The sequence below is a fragment of the Callithrix jacchus genome, chromosome 10 (assembly GCF_049354715.1).
Source record: "Callithrix jacchus isolate 240 chromosome 10, calJac240_pri, whole genome shotgun sequence".
In the NCBI taxonomy this organism is placed as follows: Eukaryota; Metazoa; Chordata; class Mammalia; order Primates; family Cebidae; genus Callithrix; species Callithrix jacchus.
Genome location: NC_133511.1, coordinates 122,449,791 through 122,465,320, shown reverse-complemented (window position 1 = coordinate 122,465,320; position 15,530 = coordinate 122,449,791). Strand labels below are relative to the sequence as shown.

Genomic DNA, 15,530 nt, shown 5'->3' with positions numbered 1-15,530 from the left:
TGGGCCATGCCCTTTCCGTGTCATTCTCATGCGTCCTCAGAATGGAAATAAGTATTAGCAGTTGCTATTTACGTGCCAGCTACTTTTTAAAGTGCTCGAATCCTTATAACTCACTAAGAAGTGAGTATCATATCTCTTTTATGAACGAGAAAACAGGACTGGAAATATTAAATGATAAGACTGATGCCTGGCAGTCTGCGTGGTGTTGGTGAGGAGGCTAGAACGTGGGGCTAGCTGAGGACGGGCACTGGGAGAGAGTCCAGGAGGATGGTGGGGAAGGAAAGGCATTCCAGGTGGTGGGAGCTGCATGAGCATAGTTAGGACCCCAGGAAAGACCCCTGCTGTACCAGAGCACAGCAGGTGGGTGGCACCCTGGGGGAGGTCTTGAACCCCAGGATGACAGATATGGGGCAAGTGTGTCAGACAGTAAGAACATATTGGAAGGGAGCCACAGTGGCTCAGGCCAGTTGTCCTGGCACTTGAGGAGGCGAGGCTACACGGCCAACCTGGGCAACATAAGAACCTCTCATTCATTTAAAAATTAAAAATTAAAAAAAAACATATTGGAGGTTGTGATCTTGAGATTGACAAGATGATGCTATGTGTGGGTGGGCTTCCCTACAGAAAGACCCTTGGGAAGTGGAAATGAGGGTCTTTCTTGAACTAGGGGGAAACAGTGAGATTGGAAAAGAGAATGAGGCCCATTCTGAAGTGAGCGAGGAGGAGGCCTCCCGCCTTTAGCGCCTAGAGGCCTAGACAGCAATTAGCCCGGCTGCTGTCCTACTTTGGCAAACAATAATAGACCCTACGGCCCACAGAAGGGGTTTCTTGACGTCACTCAGGGAGATAATATAACTGCCCATTGGGTTCACCTCACCCTCTGCCTAGACAGAGCCAGTTTCTCAAGACAAGGGAATTGCAATAAGGAGAGTTTAATTTATGCAGAGCTGGCTGTAGGAGAGACAGAAGTTTTATTATTACTCAAATCGGTCTCCCTGAGAATTCCAGGATCAGAGCTGTCAAGGATAACTGGGTGGGTAGGGGACCAGTGAGTTGGGAGTGCCGATTGGTTGGGTCTCGGGTGAAATCACAGGGAATTAAAGCTGTCCTCCCGTGCTGACTCAGGTCCTGGGTGGGGGCCACAAGACCAGATGAGCCAGTTTATGGATCTGAGTGGTGCCAGCTGATCCATCCAGTGCAGGGTCTGCAAAATATCTCAAGAACTGATCTTAGGTTTTCCAATAGTGATGTTATCCCTAGGAGCAATCGGGGAGGTTCAGAATCTTGCGGTCTCCAGTGCATGACTCCTAAACCATAATTTCTAATCTTGTGGCTAATGTTACGCCTACAAAGGCAGTCTAGTCCCCAGGCAGGAACAGAATTGGTTTTGGGAAAGGGCTGTTACCATCTTTGTTTCCGAGCAAACTATAAACTGAGTTCCTCCCGAAGTTAGTTCAGCCTATGGCGGGAGCGAACAAGGACGGCTTGCAGGTTAGAAGCAGGTCGGATTCAGTCAGGTCAGATCTCTTTCACTGTAATCATTGTATCACTTATAGTTTTTTGTTTGTTTGTTTGTTTGCTTGTTTTTTCCTGAGAGATTCTCACTCTGTGGCCCAGGCTGGAGTGCAGTGGTGCGATCTTGACTCACTGCCACCTCCGCCTCCTGGGTTCAGGTGATTCTTCTGCCTCAGCCTCCCAAGTAGCTGGGACTACAGGCACCCACCACCACGCCTGGTTAATTTTTGTATTTTTGGTAGAGACGGGGTTTCACTATGTTGGTCAGACTCGTCTCAAACTCCTGACCTCAGGTAATCTGTCCGCCTCTGCCTCCCAAAGTGCTGGGATTACAGAAATGAGCCACCTCTCCCGGCTGTATCAGTTACAGTTTTTGCAAAGGTGGTTTCAGGAACAGGAAGCAGAACCAGGACTGCAGCCCAAGCCATCATGAAAGCCAGTCTTTGGGGTTGGTCTTTTAGGGTGATCTTTGGGGGATGGCCCAAGGAGCCCCAGGCAGCTCTAGAGGCAGGAGGTGGGAGATGAGGTCCTGTCTCCAGAACCTATCTGCCCAAGACTAAGTAGCAGAGGTGACTGGGTCCTGCTTGGCCACAGTGAGAGGAGAAGCGTGAGCAGGACCGGGCCTGGGCCATCTCCCACAGGAGACTAGGAGCTGCAGGGAGATCTGGAGGGGAGCGTGTAGGTGTCACTGGGCCTTTCTGTTCTCCAGGGCCCTTTGGCGATGGGAAGAGGGAACTGGAGCCCCAGGGCTGCCGCTGATGCTTCTCGCTGACATTTCTGTTTGTTCAATCACTCATGATTTACTGAGAGCCCACCCTGTGCCACTCACTGTGAACAGAACACCCAGAGAGCCCTGCCCAGACAGACAAGTTCCTCCCATCACGTGCTGGGGTGATAAGTGTGATGGATAAAGAGAGGAAGAGCCAGCAGTGCCTCTGGCTGGAGAGGCCAAGCGGACCTCACTAAGGTCGTGACATTTGAACACCAGCTGAAGGGGTGTGAGGGCGAGAGTGTCCAGGAAGAGGGAGGAGCCAGTCCACAGGCCTGGAGGCAGAAGGCTGATTGAAGAAGAGTCCAGAGGCTCGGGTGGCTGCAGCAGAGAGAGAAGAGGGTGAGTGGCAGGACGTGAGGTCAGAGGAGAAGAGGCGGCACCCGTGGCTCACAGAGCCTCAAAAGGATTTTGGTTTTGACTCTGAGCAGAACGGGGCCATTGCAGAGCAACACGCACTTTAAATAAGCAAAACCCCCATCTTTCCCCTGGGAAGGAAGAGGCCGAGGGAGGCTGTGTTTCTGACTCACACAGGGGAGTGGTAAACAACCCTGGAGAGAACAGCTGGGCCTGGTGAGTCACTCACTCCTGGGAGTGGCTCCTCCCCACCCTGCCGGGCAGCCTGCGGGCTGGGCCTACCTCCTTGTGGCCACACTCCCTCCCTCCGCACCAGGCCTCTCTCTGTGGAGTGTGGGTGGCCACGCACCTCGGTGGAGATAGATGGGAGTGGGGCTGGGCTGGCTGGGCAGGCAGGGGTTTTGCTTCTTGCTAAGGCAGCCCTGGAGGGACCCAGTTGCCATCCCCAGAGCCAGGATCATTGGCCGGGCTGGGGGATCAGGGCCCCCCGTGGTCCCAGCACGCCTGGCCCATGAGACTGTACTCTGCATGACTCCTCCAGGTGGCCAGGGTCACCAGAGCTGGCTCGCTCCCCTCTGCCAGTTGCCCGAGGTCTGGGCACCAGGTTACTTTTCACCCTCCCACCAGGGTTAAACATTAGTGAGAGGTTATCAGCGTGGGCCGGGGAGGGAGAGGTGGGAATTCACCTCTGTCTCCTCTGCTGGAGCCGCCAGTCCCCGCAAGCCCAGACAATGCCCGTGGAGGAGTTTGTGGCTGGCTGGATCTCTGGTGAGACATTTTTCTTCCTTCTGTCACATTGCACCCAATGGTAGGTCACTCCCTGGGGAAGAGGGGTGACATAGGAGAAGCTGAAACCAAATTCTGAGTTCCAGCCTGGAGGGAGGATCACTTGAGCCCAGGAGTTTGAGACCAGTCTGGGCAACATAGGGAGGCTCCGTCTGTACAAAAAATAAATAAATTAGCTGGGTGTGGTGACACACACCTGTAGTTCCAGCTACTCAGGAGAATTGCTTCAACTCAGGAGTTCAAGGCTGCAGTGAGCTGTGCCCATACCACTGCACTCCAGCCTGGGTGAGACCCTGACACACACACACAGACACACACACACACACAGACACACACACACACACAGACACAGACACAGACACACACAGACAAACACACACAGACACACACACACAGAGACACACACACAGAGACACACACACATACACACCGGGGCAGGCCATGGTGATGCACACCTGTAATCCCAGCACTTTGGGAGGTTGAGGAGGAGGATCACTTGGGGCCAGGAGTTTGAGATCCGCCTAGGCAACATACGGAGACCCTGTCTCTATAAGAAATAAGAAAAAAATTAGCCAGGCTTGGTGGCACATGCCTGTGGTCCCAACTACTCCAGAGGCCGAGGTAGGAGGATCACTTGGGCCCTAGAGGTTGAAGCTGCAATAAGCCGTGGTCACGCCACTGCACTCCAGCCTGGGTGACAGAGCAAGACCCTGTCTCAAAAAAAAACAGTCTGGGTTCCCTGGAGCACCCCAGAGCTGGCTGTCCCCAGTCCTCGGGGAGTGGCCGATTGGGAGAAGAGAGGAAGGCGCAGGTGGGAGGGTGCCTGCCTCTGCCTTCCTCGGCTGCACTGCCTGACACCTGCAGAGGGCAGGAGAGCCAGGTGAGCCCGCTATGCCTCTCGCCCTTCTCTCCAGGCCCACCCTGTGGGGCTCACAAAGGAAGTTCACCTCTGACCTCACCTACTGTCCTGAGTTCCCTCTGGGCCTCTGCCCCACCTGGCTGTGGGCCGCAGTCCCGGGCCCCGAGGCCTGTTGTGTGTGGTCCCAGCCCAGCTTCTGGGTGGCATTCCTCTTAGGAGAAAGAGAGGGGTGTTCTGAACCTGTCTCCTGCGGGCACGACCTCCCCCATGCTCCCGAACCAGCCTCTGCTGTGGAGGGCAGGAGTGGGAGTGGGCAGGTGGAGGGATGGGGGAAGCTCCCTGGCAGGTGCCCAGCCCTGACTCCCATCACGGCCCTGCAGCTCTCCTCAGCCGGCTCGCAGCAGGGCCTCCTCGGGGTCCCGGCAACAACATTATGAGTTGAAGAAAGGAGCACAGCTCTCAGGGAAGCAGCACAGCTCTCAGGGAAGCTCTCAGGGAAGCTCTCAGGGAAGCAGGGAAGCATTCGACTGGAGTCCCCCAGTCCATATGCAGTGGGACACCCGGGCACGGGCTCCAGTGAGGACACGTGTGTCTTTGGCTGGCTCTTCCCTTCTGGGTATGCATCCTCAGGTGGGGCCTGGAGTCTCACTCCCTTGTCCCAGTGCCTTCCTGGCCCAGTGCCTGGTGTGGAGGGGCTGTCGGTGGCAGCTGGAGTTTCTGGAGCTTGGCAGGAAGGTGGCTGCACGTGTCTGAGATGGCCCTGCTCTCCTTCCTCCTGCCTGAGCCCTGAGTTCCTCTTGGCACAGGCTTGCTTCCTGGGCCTGGCACGAGGGCCCTCACTCATAGCACTTTCTTGTCACCACAGGAGCTGTGGGCTTGGTCCTGGGACACCCCTTTGACACTGTAAAGGTGAGTTTAGGAGAGGCACCAGAGGAGTGGAAGAGTTCACCCGACCCAAATGTCAGGATGCCCTGAGGTCAGGCCTGGCTAATCTTGCCCTTCCTGGCTCTCCTGCCAGCTGGCATTCCGCTTGAGAGGGCAGAGGGAAAAGCTGGCCTACCTGCCATCCCGCCACCCCACCTGCCCTGTCCTCCCCATCCAGGTTCGGCTGCAGACCCAGACCACGTACCGGGGCATCGCTGACTGCATGGTCAGGATTTACCGCCATGAGTCTGTGAGTGGCCCACTTCTTTGGGGTCCTTCCCCTTTGGGGGAGGCATCTGGGGCCATTGGTACCAGCTGCCCTCTCCTCTCCAGCATGGTTCTGCCCCAGGAGGAGAGAAGACCAAGTCTGGGACCCTTGGGGGGGCCAGGTGGTAGCTTGGCACCTCAACAGTGCAGCCTCAGCCTGTCCCCACCTGTCCCCACCTCCCTGTGGCAGGACTTGGGAGCAGTTTCGAGCCAAAGGTGGCCATGCCAGGGCTGGAGAGGACAAAGGGAAGGCCCCATGGTGTCTACTCCAGTGCCAATGTGTCTCTCTGCAGCTCCTGGGCTTCTTCAAGGGAATGAGCTTCCCCATCGCCAGCATAGCTGTGGTCAACTCTGTTCTCTTCGGGGTCTACAGCAACACCCTGCTGCTGCTCACGGCCACCTCCCACCAGGAGCGGCGGCTCCAGACGCCCAGCTATATGCACATCTTCCTAGCGGGCTGCACTGGGGGGTTCCTGCAGGTGAGAGGGCCGCGTATGGGCACAAAGGAGTCACAGGGATGGTCACCCACCCCGCTCTGGTGACCCACAGCTATAGAAGCACAGGCCTCCTGGAGGGGAACATGAGGACTGGGCTATAGCTTTCTAGGCTGCAGGCCTTGGCAAGAGGGCTGTGGGGAATGAAGGGGGCAAAAGGCAGAGAGAGCTGGGGGACAGTGCCAAGAGGGCACCTGGAGAAGCAGCCTATGCCATCACTCCAGCTGACAGGGCTTATTACCCTCCAGAGGGGTCTGCCAGCCTCAGAGCTGCGGGAAGCCCACTCCCCAAGGAGACCTTTGACCCTGGAGAACTGCCAGCCCCCCACAGAGCTGTGAGCCCAGCTCTTCTAGCTGGGTCCTGATGAGGTCCCGACACTCCCCCGGCGCCGCCCAGCTCTACCCTTTGCCTGCAGTGCTTGGGTGGCCACGACCTGGGAGCCTCACTTGAGGCCTGGCCCAGCGGAGCATTAACCATTAAGTCACTGCCATCATTTAGGCTTCCAGCTTTAGAGGGGTGGGTGGAGGGAAGAGGGACCTGCCAGTGCCAGCGGGAACCGGTGTGGAATGGAGCCTCTGAGCATAAACTGGCAGAGGGTGCACCCAACGCCCGCTCACACCCCAGCCTCAAGCCAGGGTTACCCTCTCCTGGGCGCCTGTGCCAGGGCCCCTGTCACACTTCATGGGGCAGAGAGCAAGGACAAAGTCAGGCTGCTCCTTCAAATGAATTAATGATTAATGAGACCCCCAGAGGCCCTGGCTTTTCTTCTGCCCCTTCTTGTTCTATGTGTCACCTACAGGTTTCCTGAGCCCTGAGAGCAACACCCCACAAATGCAAGGAAGAGAACTGAGACCCTCAGCTAAGTGGCCAGTCCCGGCTTCTAAGTCACCCTGCCCCTCCAGCTCTTTGGAAAGCAGAACTGGGGACTGTGAGGGCCACCAATGGAGCCTGGGTTTACAGTCAAACCTGTGGCTTCAGTTTCACAGAGTCTTAGAGCAAAAATGAGTTTTAGGCCGGGCGAAGTGATTCATGCCTGTAATCCCAGCACTTTGAGAAGCTGAGGCGGGCAGATCACCTGAGGTTGGGAGTTCGAGACCACCCTGACCAACATGGAGAAACCCCATCTCTGCTAAAAATACAAAAATCAGCCGGGTGTGGCAGGGTGTGCCTGTAATTCCAGCTACTTGAGAGGCTGAGGCAGGAGAATCGCTTGAACCCGGGAGGTGGAGGTTGTGGTGAACCGAGATGGTGCCATTGCACTCCAGCCTGGGAAACAAGAATGAAACTCTGCCTCAAAAAAAAAAAATGTATTTTAGTTTGGAGTGGGAGGAAGAGGCAGGGATTGACAGCCTCTGGCAGGCACAGACATTGCCCTGGCCTTGGCTGAAGCTGACCTCCTGAAATGCGGAAGTGGCATCTGACACTCCGCCATCCCTGTGGGGGCATCTGTCACTTGGCGTCGGCCCAGCCCTGTCCTCAGCCCCAGGAGCTCAGGGCTCAGAACACTTCCCAAAGCCCTGAGCTCAACCCTGCCAGCAGGCCCAGGAGGACACCAAGGACCCATCTCCCAAGGGATGATCCCCAACCTATGACCCTTCCTGCCAGTGCCAAAGTGAATAAGCGAAGACCTGGCCTGCCACACCCCAGGGACCACCACTGGAGGCGACTGACGGCCCCCATCGCAACCAGCCATCTCCAGGGCTGAAGAACTGAGCCCATGTACCTGTCACAAAACAAGCAAAAAACACATAAATCCCTCAGAGATAGGCTAGCCTTGGCGTAGACCCCAACTCTCACCTGGACTTAAAAGCCATCTTGACCTAGTGGCATCTCTGACCCAAACCTTAACCGCCTCCATCTCACTCTACACCCCCCTAGCACTGATGCTCACCAGCACCCCAGCCCCAGTTCCATATCAAATGTATGTGGCGTCTGCTGCTACTGATGTTAAGAGCTCTAGCACCCGGCAAGTCCCCCATCACCCACCTTCCCACACGCAGAAGCCTCTTTGGTGGGGCCTCTCCAGAGGTAAGAAGGGCTGGCCCCATGCCCCCCAGGCTCTGAGAGGTGAGTGCAGGAGGGAGAATCGATGGAGCTGGGTCCCATCATCAGAACAACACTCACGAGGGGACCTCCTTCACCCTGGGAAGGGGTAGGTTCTTTCTGTCTCACAGTCACAGACGGAATCATTCACTCAGCCTGGCTCACAGTACAGGCATGCTCATTGCTGGCTTCAGGGAGGCCAGAAACCAACCTGCTTCTGCAAAAAGAATCCAGGCTGTTCTGAGCGCCTGCTGCAGGCCAGGCAAGTTGGTCACTGTTGCGTGAGGAGGAGTCGTGCCTGATGCCAAGTGAGATGGCCTGTCCCTGTCACATGCAGACGTCCTGGCCATCCCAGTCGCACATGCGTGAGAGAGGTTGGGCGCTGCCGGGGTTCCTGCGGGACTGGACCATGCTGCCTCTGCCTGTCTCCTTCCTCTTGTGAATTTACGGGACCAGTTCCCACCCCAAAGCCCCACCCAGGGCCTTCATGTTTCCTCCCCAACAGGCCTACTGCCTGGCTCCTTTCGACCTCATCAAAGTCCGGCTACAAAACCAGACAGAGCCAAGGGCCCAGCTGGGGAGCCCCCGACCCCGGTACCTGGGGCCGATGCACTGTGCAGCCTCCATCTTCCGGGAGGAGGGGCCCCGGGGGCTGTTCCGAGGAGCCTGGACCCTGACACTGAGGGACACTCCCACGGTGGGGATCTACTTCATCACCTATGAAGGGCTCTGCCACCAGTACACACCAGAAGGCCAGAATCCCAGTAAGCAAAGTGGCGTGAGAGGATGGGGGATGGGGTGTGGGTAGCAGGCAGGGTCCGGCGGAGGCTGGGGAAGGTTAGGGTCTGGGGAGGATGCTGTGTTCTGGTTCTGACCCCTGCTCTGGGCTCCCTCCGCTCCAGGCTCAGCCACCGTGCTGGTGGCAGGGGGCTTTGCAGGCATCGCCTCCTGGGTGGCAGCCACGCCCTTAGATGTGATCAAGTCCCGGATGCAGATGGATGGCCTGAGACGAAAAGTGTACCGGGGGGTGCTGGACTGCATGGTGAGCAGTGTCCGGCAGGAAGGACTGGGGGTCTTCTTCCGGGGGCTCACCATCAACAGTGCCCGTGCTTTTCCTGTCAATGCTGTCACCTTCCTCAGCTACGAGTATCTTCTCCGATGGTGGGGATGAGCCCTGCGGCAATGACAGCAGCTGCCCATCAGGCCCATGTCCCAGAGGCCAGTTTGAGATTGGAGGTCAGGAGGAAAGCCTACAGCTTGCAATTCAGTGCAAGAGGCTCAGCCCTTACGGATCCTCTGTGTAGTTGGCCTTGACTCCTTTGCCTCCCCTATCTGTGAAGCAGGGAGCACGAGGCACAAATGAGCTGGCAGTGGTGCTGGTGACATCCCAGCCCCTGTCCTGTGCCTTCACCCCTTAAGGAGCTCCGAGACTCCGCTTCTGAGAGGCCCTGCTGCCTCCCACCTCCCTGCCTTTCACGGCTCTCTTCCCTGAAACCCAGAATAACCCTATGTCTCCTCTAGGAGTCCTTCGGCGGCTCCCATCACTTTCAGGAAAAGCCCAAGCCCCTTCCTCCTTCCGGGTTCCTCCCTTACCACGAGGCTGGGGTTGCTTCCTGGACCCTGAATGAGCCGTGCTCTCATTGCCTGGGCCTGGCCAGCAGTGCACAGTGGCCGGCAAGGTGACTCCATCATCCCCGGGTCTGGCCCGGCTCTCCTACGAGACCCAGGCTGAGTTTGGCCTCCTGACCATTCCTTGACTCTCTTCCCGACCTGAGGCTGACTTTGGGGTTCGGACACCCCGCCCCACACGTGCCATGATCACAGCACTTGCCTGCACTTCTTCAGTCATTGATTTGCTTCTCGGCTTCCCCACTGGACTGTGAGCTCCATGAGGTCGGCGATTGCGCTTTGGATGGTTTCTAGCCGGAGCCCAGTGCTTGAACAGACGTGTGCAATCCATGCTGATTAAATGATGCGACTGCACTCCTGACCTGTCTCTCCCACGCCAGCCGCCACACCTGCTTCCTTGGTCTTGCCACATACCTTTCTGCTGAACCTCCCAGCCCCCATGTGCCTGCTCTGACCTGTCTCGAAGTCACCGGCAATGGAGGGTGCTGGAAGCTGGGGGTCTGCTTTGCCCACTCCCAGCCAATGGCGCTTGTTTTCTTTTTCTTTCTTTACCTTTTTCTTTTTTTAGAGACAGAGTCTCACTCTGTTGCCTAGGCTGGAGTGCAGTGGTGCTACCAAAGCTCACTGTACCTTGAATTCCTGGGCTCAAGCGATCGTCCCACCCTGGTCTTCCAAGTAGCTGGGACTACAGGTGTGCACCACCGTGCCTGGCTAATTTTTTATTTTTTTGTAGAGAGAAGGTCTCACTATGTTGCCCAGGCTGTTTGAACTCCTGAGCTCAGAATCTTCCTACCTTGGCCTCCCAAAGAACTGGGGTTACAGGTGTGAGCACTGTTGTTTTCTTTAGTATCTCAGTTGCTCAGTGGGAATTAAAACCTGGTGATGCCGGGTGTGGTGGCTCACGCCTGTAATTCCAGCTCTTTGGGAGGCCCAGGTGGGTGGATCACAAGGTCAGGAGTTCAAGACCAGCCTGGCCAACATAGTGAAACCCTACCCTGTCTCTATTAAAAATATAAAAATTAGCCAGGCATGGTGGTGGGTGCCTGTAGTTCCAGCTCCTTGGGAGGCTGAGGCAGGAGAATTGCTGGAACCTGGAGGTGGAGGATGCAGTGGGCCTAGATTGGGCCACTGCACTCCAGCCTGGGCCACACAGTGAGACTCTGTCTCAAAAACAAAAACAAAATCCTGGTTGAGAGGGTTCTTTTAACTGACAACAAAACTGAGCATCATTGGCCATTTGTTCCCACTGATGTCCCTGTCTGGTCTGAGATCAACCTGAGTCCACCTCATGGTGACCTGAATTCCTGCCATTTCCTGGGGCCTCCCTGTAGAGACGGTCACAGTGTTATGATCACAGTTGCCAGAGAGGCAGCCTCAGCTCAGAGACTTTATGTAACTCGTCCTAGGTCACACTGCAGGTAAGTCATATGATTTGCTGGGATGCCTCTGAGCTTCCAGCCCCAGTGTCCAGTTACTTAGCTACCCTGCTCCACTGGGGCACATGGTGGCCTCCCATGAGTCACCTATGTTCAAATCCCCCTGTACCACCCTGGGCTAGACCTGCCAGGACATGCTCCGTCACGTGCTCATCAGAGCTCTCCTTCACTGGATCACATGCTGCAGATGGCTGGAGGCCACTGCAAATCCTTCTCCCCATTGCCCGTCATCAGAGTGTGCCGCTGGGTGTGTGGCCGCTGCCCAGGGCTACATTTCCCAGCCTCCTTTGCAGCCAGGCAGAGTCTAACCCTGGTTAGGTTCTCACTGGAGAAACACCAGCAACTGGGATGTGTTGCCCATCAGTTGCTTCAAAGGAAAAGCCTCCGTGTGGGCTGGAAGTGGCGGCGTCTGGGGCGCCCTGGAAGGCACTGAGAGGATGCTGGAGGTGCCCTGTTGGCCTGGCACCTGGGTGACCTTTGGGAGCACAGCCACCCCTCCACCCTGGGCTGTTGTGTTCTGTTGCACTCCTTGTCGCAATGGTTCATTATTTATTTATTTATTATTTTTTTGAGATGGAGTCTCGCTCCATCACCCAGGCTGGAGTGCAGTGGTGTGATCTCAGCTCACTGCAACCTCCACCTCCTGGGTTCAAACAATTCTCCTGCCTCAACCTCCCGAGTAGCTGGGACTATAGGTGAGTGCCACCATGCCCGGCTAATTTTTGTATTTTTAGTAGAGACAGGGTTTCACCATGTTGACCAGGCTGCTCTCCATCTCCTGACCTCGTGATCTGCCTGCCTTGGCCTCCCAAAGTGCTGGGATTACAGGCCTGAGCCACTGTGCCCGACTATTTATTTTTTGGAGACAGGGTCTCACTCTGTCTCCCAGGCTGGAGTGCAGTGATGCAATCTCAGCTCACTGCAATCTCCGTCCCCCGGGTTCAAGCAATTCCCATCTCAACATCCCATGTAGCTGGGATTACAGGTGCATGCCACCATGCCTGGCTAACTTTTGTATTTTTAGTAGAGACAGGGTTTCACCAGTTGGCCAGGGTGATCTTGAACTCCTGGCCTCATGTGATCCACCCACCTCAGCCTCCCAAAGTGCTAGGATTACAGTCTTGAGCCACTGCACCTGGCCTTTGTTGCAACAATTTAGCAAGCTTCACACTAACTCAGTGGGTAAAGGGCTGCAAGCTTCCAGGTCAGTGGTAATCCAAGTGTGGTCGTGGAGCAAAGCTTATTAGATATGCAGCATCAGGCTGGGCGCAGTGGCTCAAGGATGGGTGCAGTGGCTCAAGCCTGTAATCCCAGCACTTTGGGAGACTGAGGCATGTGGATCACAAGGTCAAGAGATCGAGACCATCCTGGTCAACATGGTGAAACCTCGTCTCTACTAAAAATACAAAAAATTAGCTGGGCATGGTGGTGCGTGCCTGTAATCCCAGCTACTCAGGTGGCTGAGGCAGGAGAATTGCCTGAACCCAGGAGGCGGAGGTTGCAGTGAGCCGAGATCGCGCCATTGCACTGCAGCCTGGGTAACAAGAGCAAAACTTCATCTCAAAAAAAAAAAAAAAGAAAGAAAAAAAAGAAATGCAGCATCTGGCTGGGTGCAGTGGCTCACACCTGTAATCCCAGCACTTTGGGAGGCTGAGGCAGGAGGACCACTTGAGACTGAGTTCAAGACCAACCTAGGCAACATAGTGAGACCTTGTATCTACCAAAATTTAAAAATTAGTCAGGTGTGGTGGTGTGTGCCTGTAGTCAGAGCTACTTGGGAGACTGAGGTGGGAGGATTGTTTGAACCTGGGAGGTTGCGGCTGCAGTGAGTCTTGACTGTGCCACTGCACTCCAGCCTGGGTGATAGAGCAAGACTCTGTCTCAAGTAATTAATAATAATAATAGTAATTTTTAAAAAGATATGCAGCATCTCAGGCCCCACCCTGACCTGCCAAATCAGAATCTCTGAGGATGGGGCCCCGGAACCTGTGTTGTGAAAAGCTCTCCCAGGGATTTCTACCCGTGCTAAAGTTTAAGAATCCGTGTTCTGGGTGTGGCTGATGGGGGAATGTGCCACCCTTTCAGGCTGAGAAAAGCGTATGGTGGCTCACCTCAGGTCAGGAGTTTGACAGCAGCCTGGCCAATATGGTGAAACCCCTTCTTTACTAAAAATGCAAAAATTAGTCACACGTGGTGGCATGCACCTGTAATCCCAGCTACTAAGGAGGCCGAGGCAGGAGGATAGCTTGAACCTGGGCGGCAGAGGTTGCGGTGAGCCAAGATCACGCCACTGCACTCTAGCCTGGGTGACAGAGCGAGACTCTATCTCAAACAAAACAAAACAAAATCTGGATGTTTTAACCAGCAGGGTCTCATAGGATGCATGTGAAATTGCTTAAGGATTTAACAGATGGTATTTGAGGTTGCTGTTATTTTTGAGAACTCTTTTAGACAGAAGAAATCCCTAAGAACTAGGAGATAGTTTGAACCCGCTTTGAGGTTACAAAGCAGGTAAGGTCTGACGGTCGCTTGCAAAGAGCTGATAACTGGAGCAAACATGTTGAACGAGTGCCACTGAACTCTTGTCGTCCAGCCGTCATGCTGCTTTTTATAGCACTGACCACATCTGAAGGAATTCCAGGAGACTAACTTATGTGTATAGTGACACTCGCTGTGGCTTTCCCCGCTGCACTCCAGCCTGGAGAAAGCTACATGAGCAGGGAAAGGGGGAAACGGCTCAACATAAGATGACGCTGGCTAAAATAACTTGTACCAGACTCAGGAAACAGCTGAGCCAAGGGGGTTCACGCCATGAATGTGACTTAACTGCTGTCTCCAGCCTGCTCAGGCTCCTGAGTGCCAGGCCCACACTGCTGTCTCTGGTCACGGATCTTCCAGTTCCCCCAGCCTGCCCAGGGAACAGGCATGCCCTCAGCTCCCACCCCAGGCCAATGCCTGAGAGAAGCTCTCCCTCTTCCTCCTTCCCATGCCAAAGGAGTCCCTAACTCCTCTTAACCTTTTGAAACGTTTCTACTCCTCTCCCTTTTTTTAGAGATGGGATCTCAGGCTGGGCGAGGTGGCTCATGCCTGTAATCCCAGCCCTTTGGGAGGCTGAGGCGGGAGGATCACTTGAGGACAGGAGTTTGAGACCAGCCTGGGCAACATGGAGAAACCCCGTCTCTACTAAAAACAAAACAAAACAAAAAACAAAATTACCTGGGCATGGTGGTTCACGCCTGGCATCCCAGCTACTCCGGAGGCTAAGGCAGGAGAATCGCTTGAACATGGACACAGGTTGCAGTGGGCCGAGATGGCGCCACTGCACTCCAGCCTGGGCAACAAGAGCAAAACTCCGTCTTAAAGGAAAAAAAAAAAAAGAGATGGGGTCTCACTATGCTGCCCAGGCTGGTCTTGAATTCCTGGGCTCAAGTGAATCTCCTGTCTCAGCCTCCAAAAGTGCTGGGGTTACAGGCATGAGCCACCATGTCTGGCCTCCACTCCCTCTTTACCAATCCTAATAGCACAGCCCTGGTTCTGTCTCAGATCTGAACATATACTTTAACTTTTGGCGGTAAAGTTCTTCCCCAAGTCTCCCTCTCCTCAATGGCTTCCCATTCCTCTGCAGAACCAGGGCAAGCTCCCTCCCACAGCCTGCATGGCTTCCAAGTGTTCACCTTCTTTTGGTTCCTTAAGCACAGCGGGCTCCCTCCCACCACAAGACATTAGCACATACCCTTCTTCCTCTTCCTCCTCCTCCTCTTCCTGCTCTTCCTCCTCCTCCTTTTCTTCTTCTTCCTCTTCCTCTTTTTCCTCTTCTCCCTCTTCTCTTCTTCTTCTTCTTTCGAGAGTCTTGCTTTGTTGCCCAGGCTGCAGTGCGGTGGCCTGAGCACGACTCACTACAGCCTCGACCTCCCAGGCTCAAGCAGTCCTCCTGCCTCTCAAGCAGCTGGATTACAAGTGTGTGCCACCTTGCCTGGCTAATTTTTATTATTTACTTATTTATTATTGAGATGGTGTTTCGCTCTTGTTGCCCAGGGTGGAGTGCAGCGGTGTGATCTTGGCTCATACAACCTCCACCACCTGGGTTCAGGTGATTCTCCTGCCTCAGCCTCCTGAGTAGCTGGGATTACAGCGACCCACCACCATGCCTGGCTAATTTTTTTTATTTTTAGTAGAGACAGGTTTCACCATGTTGGCCAGGCTGGTCTTGGACTCCTGACCTCAGATGATCCGCCTGCCTTGGCCTCCCAAAGTGCTGGGATTACAGGTGTGAGCCACTGCATGCAGTCTAATTTTTAATTTTTTTTTTTGTAAAAATGGGGTCTCATTATGTTGCCCAGGCTGGTTTTGAACTCCTGGGCTCAGGCTATCCTCTCGCCTTGGCCTCCCACAGTGCTGACATTACAGGCATGCGCCACTGGGCCGGCCACACGCGCCCTTCTGCCTGCCCA

General features: G+C 55.1%; 1 protein-coding gene across 4 annotated transcripts; it reads left to right on the top strand.

Annotated features, from left to right (window-relative positions):
• The first annotated feature begins 2,452 nt into the window (after window positions 1-2,452).
• SLC25A45 (solute carrier family 25 member 45) lies at window positions 2,453-9,997 on the top strand. 4 transcript variants are annotated; one of them, XM_017978279.5, is made up of 8 exons: window positions 2,453-2,626; window positions 3,355-3,409; window positions 5,152-5,195; window positions 5,389-5,460; window positions 5,771-5,956; window positions 8,520-8,778; window positions 8,917-9,056; window positions 9,155-9,997. In XM_017978279.5, the coding sequence occupies exons 2-8, from the start codon at window positions 3,373-3,375 to the stop codon at window positions 9,326-9,328; spliced, it is 912 nt and encodes a 303-aa protein (XP_017833768.1). In that variant the 5' UTR covers window positions 2,453-2,626; window positions 3,355-3,372; the 3' UTR covers window positions 9,329-9,997. The 4 variants fall into 4 exon arrangements, with proteins under 4 accessions (XP_017833768.1, XP_035119162.1, XP_009006718.1 ...); XM_035263271.3 differs by having other exon boundaries at window positions 2,716-3,409; XM_009008470.6 differs by lacking the exon at window positions 3,355-3,409.
• Window positions 9,998-15,530: the final 5,533 nt, after the last annotated feature.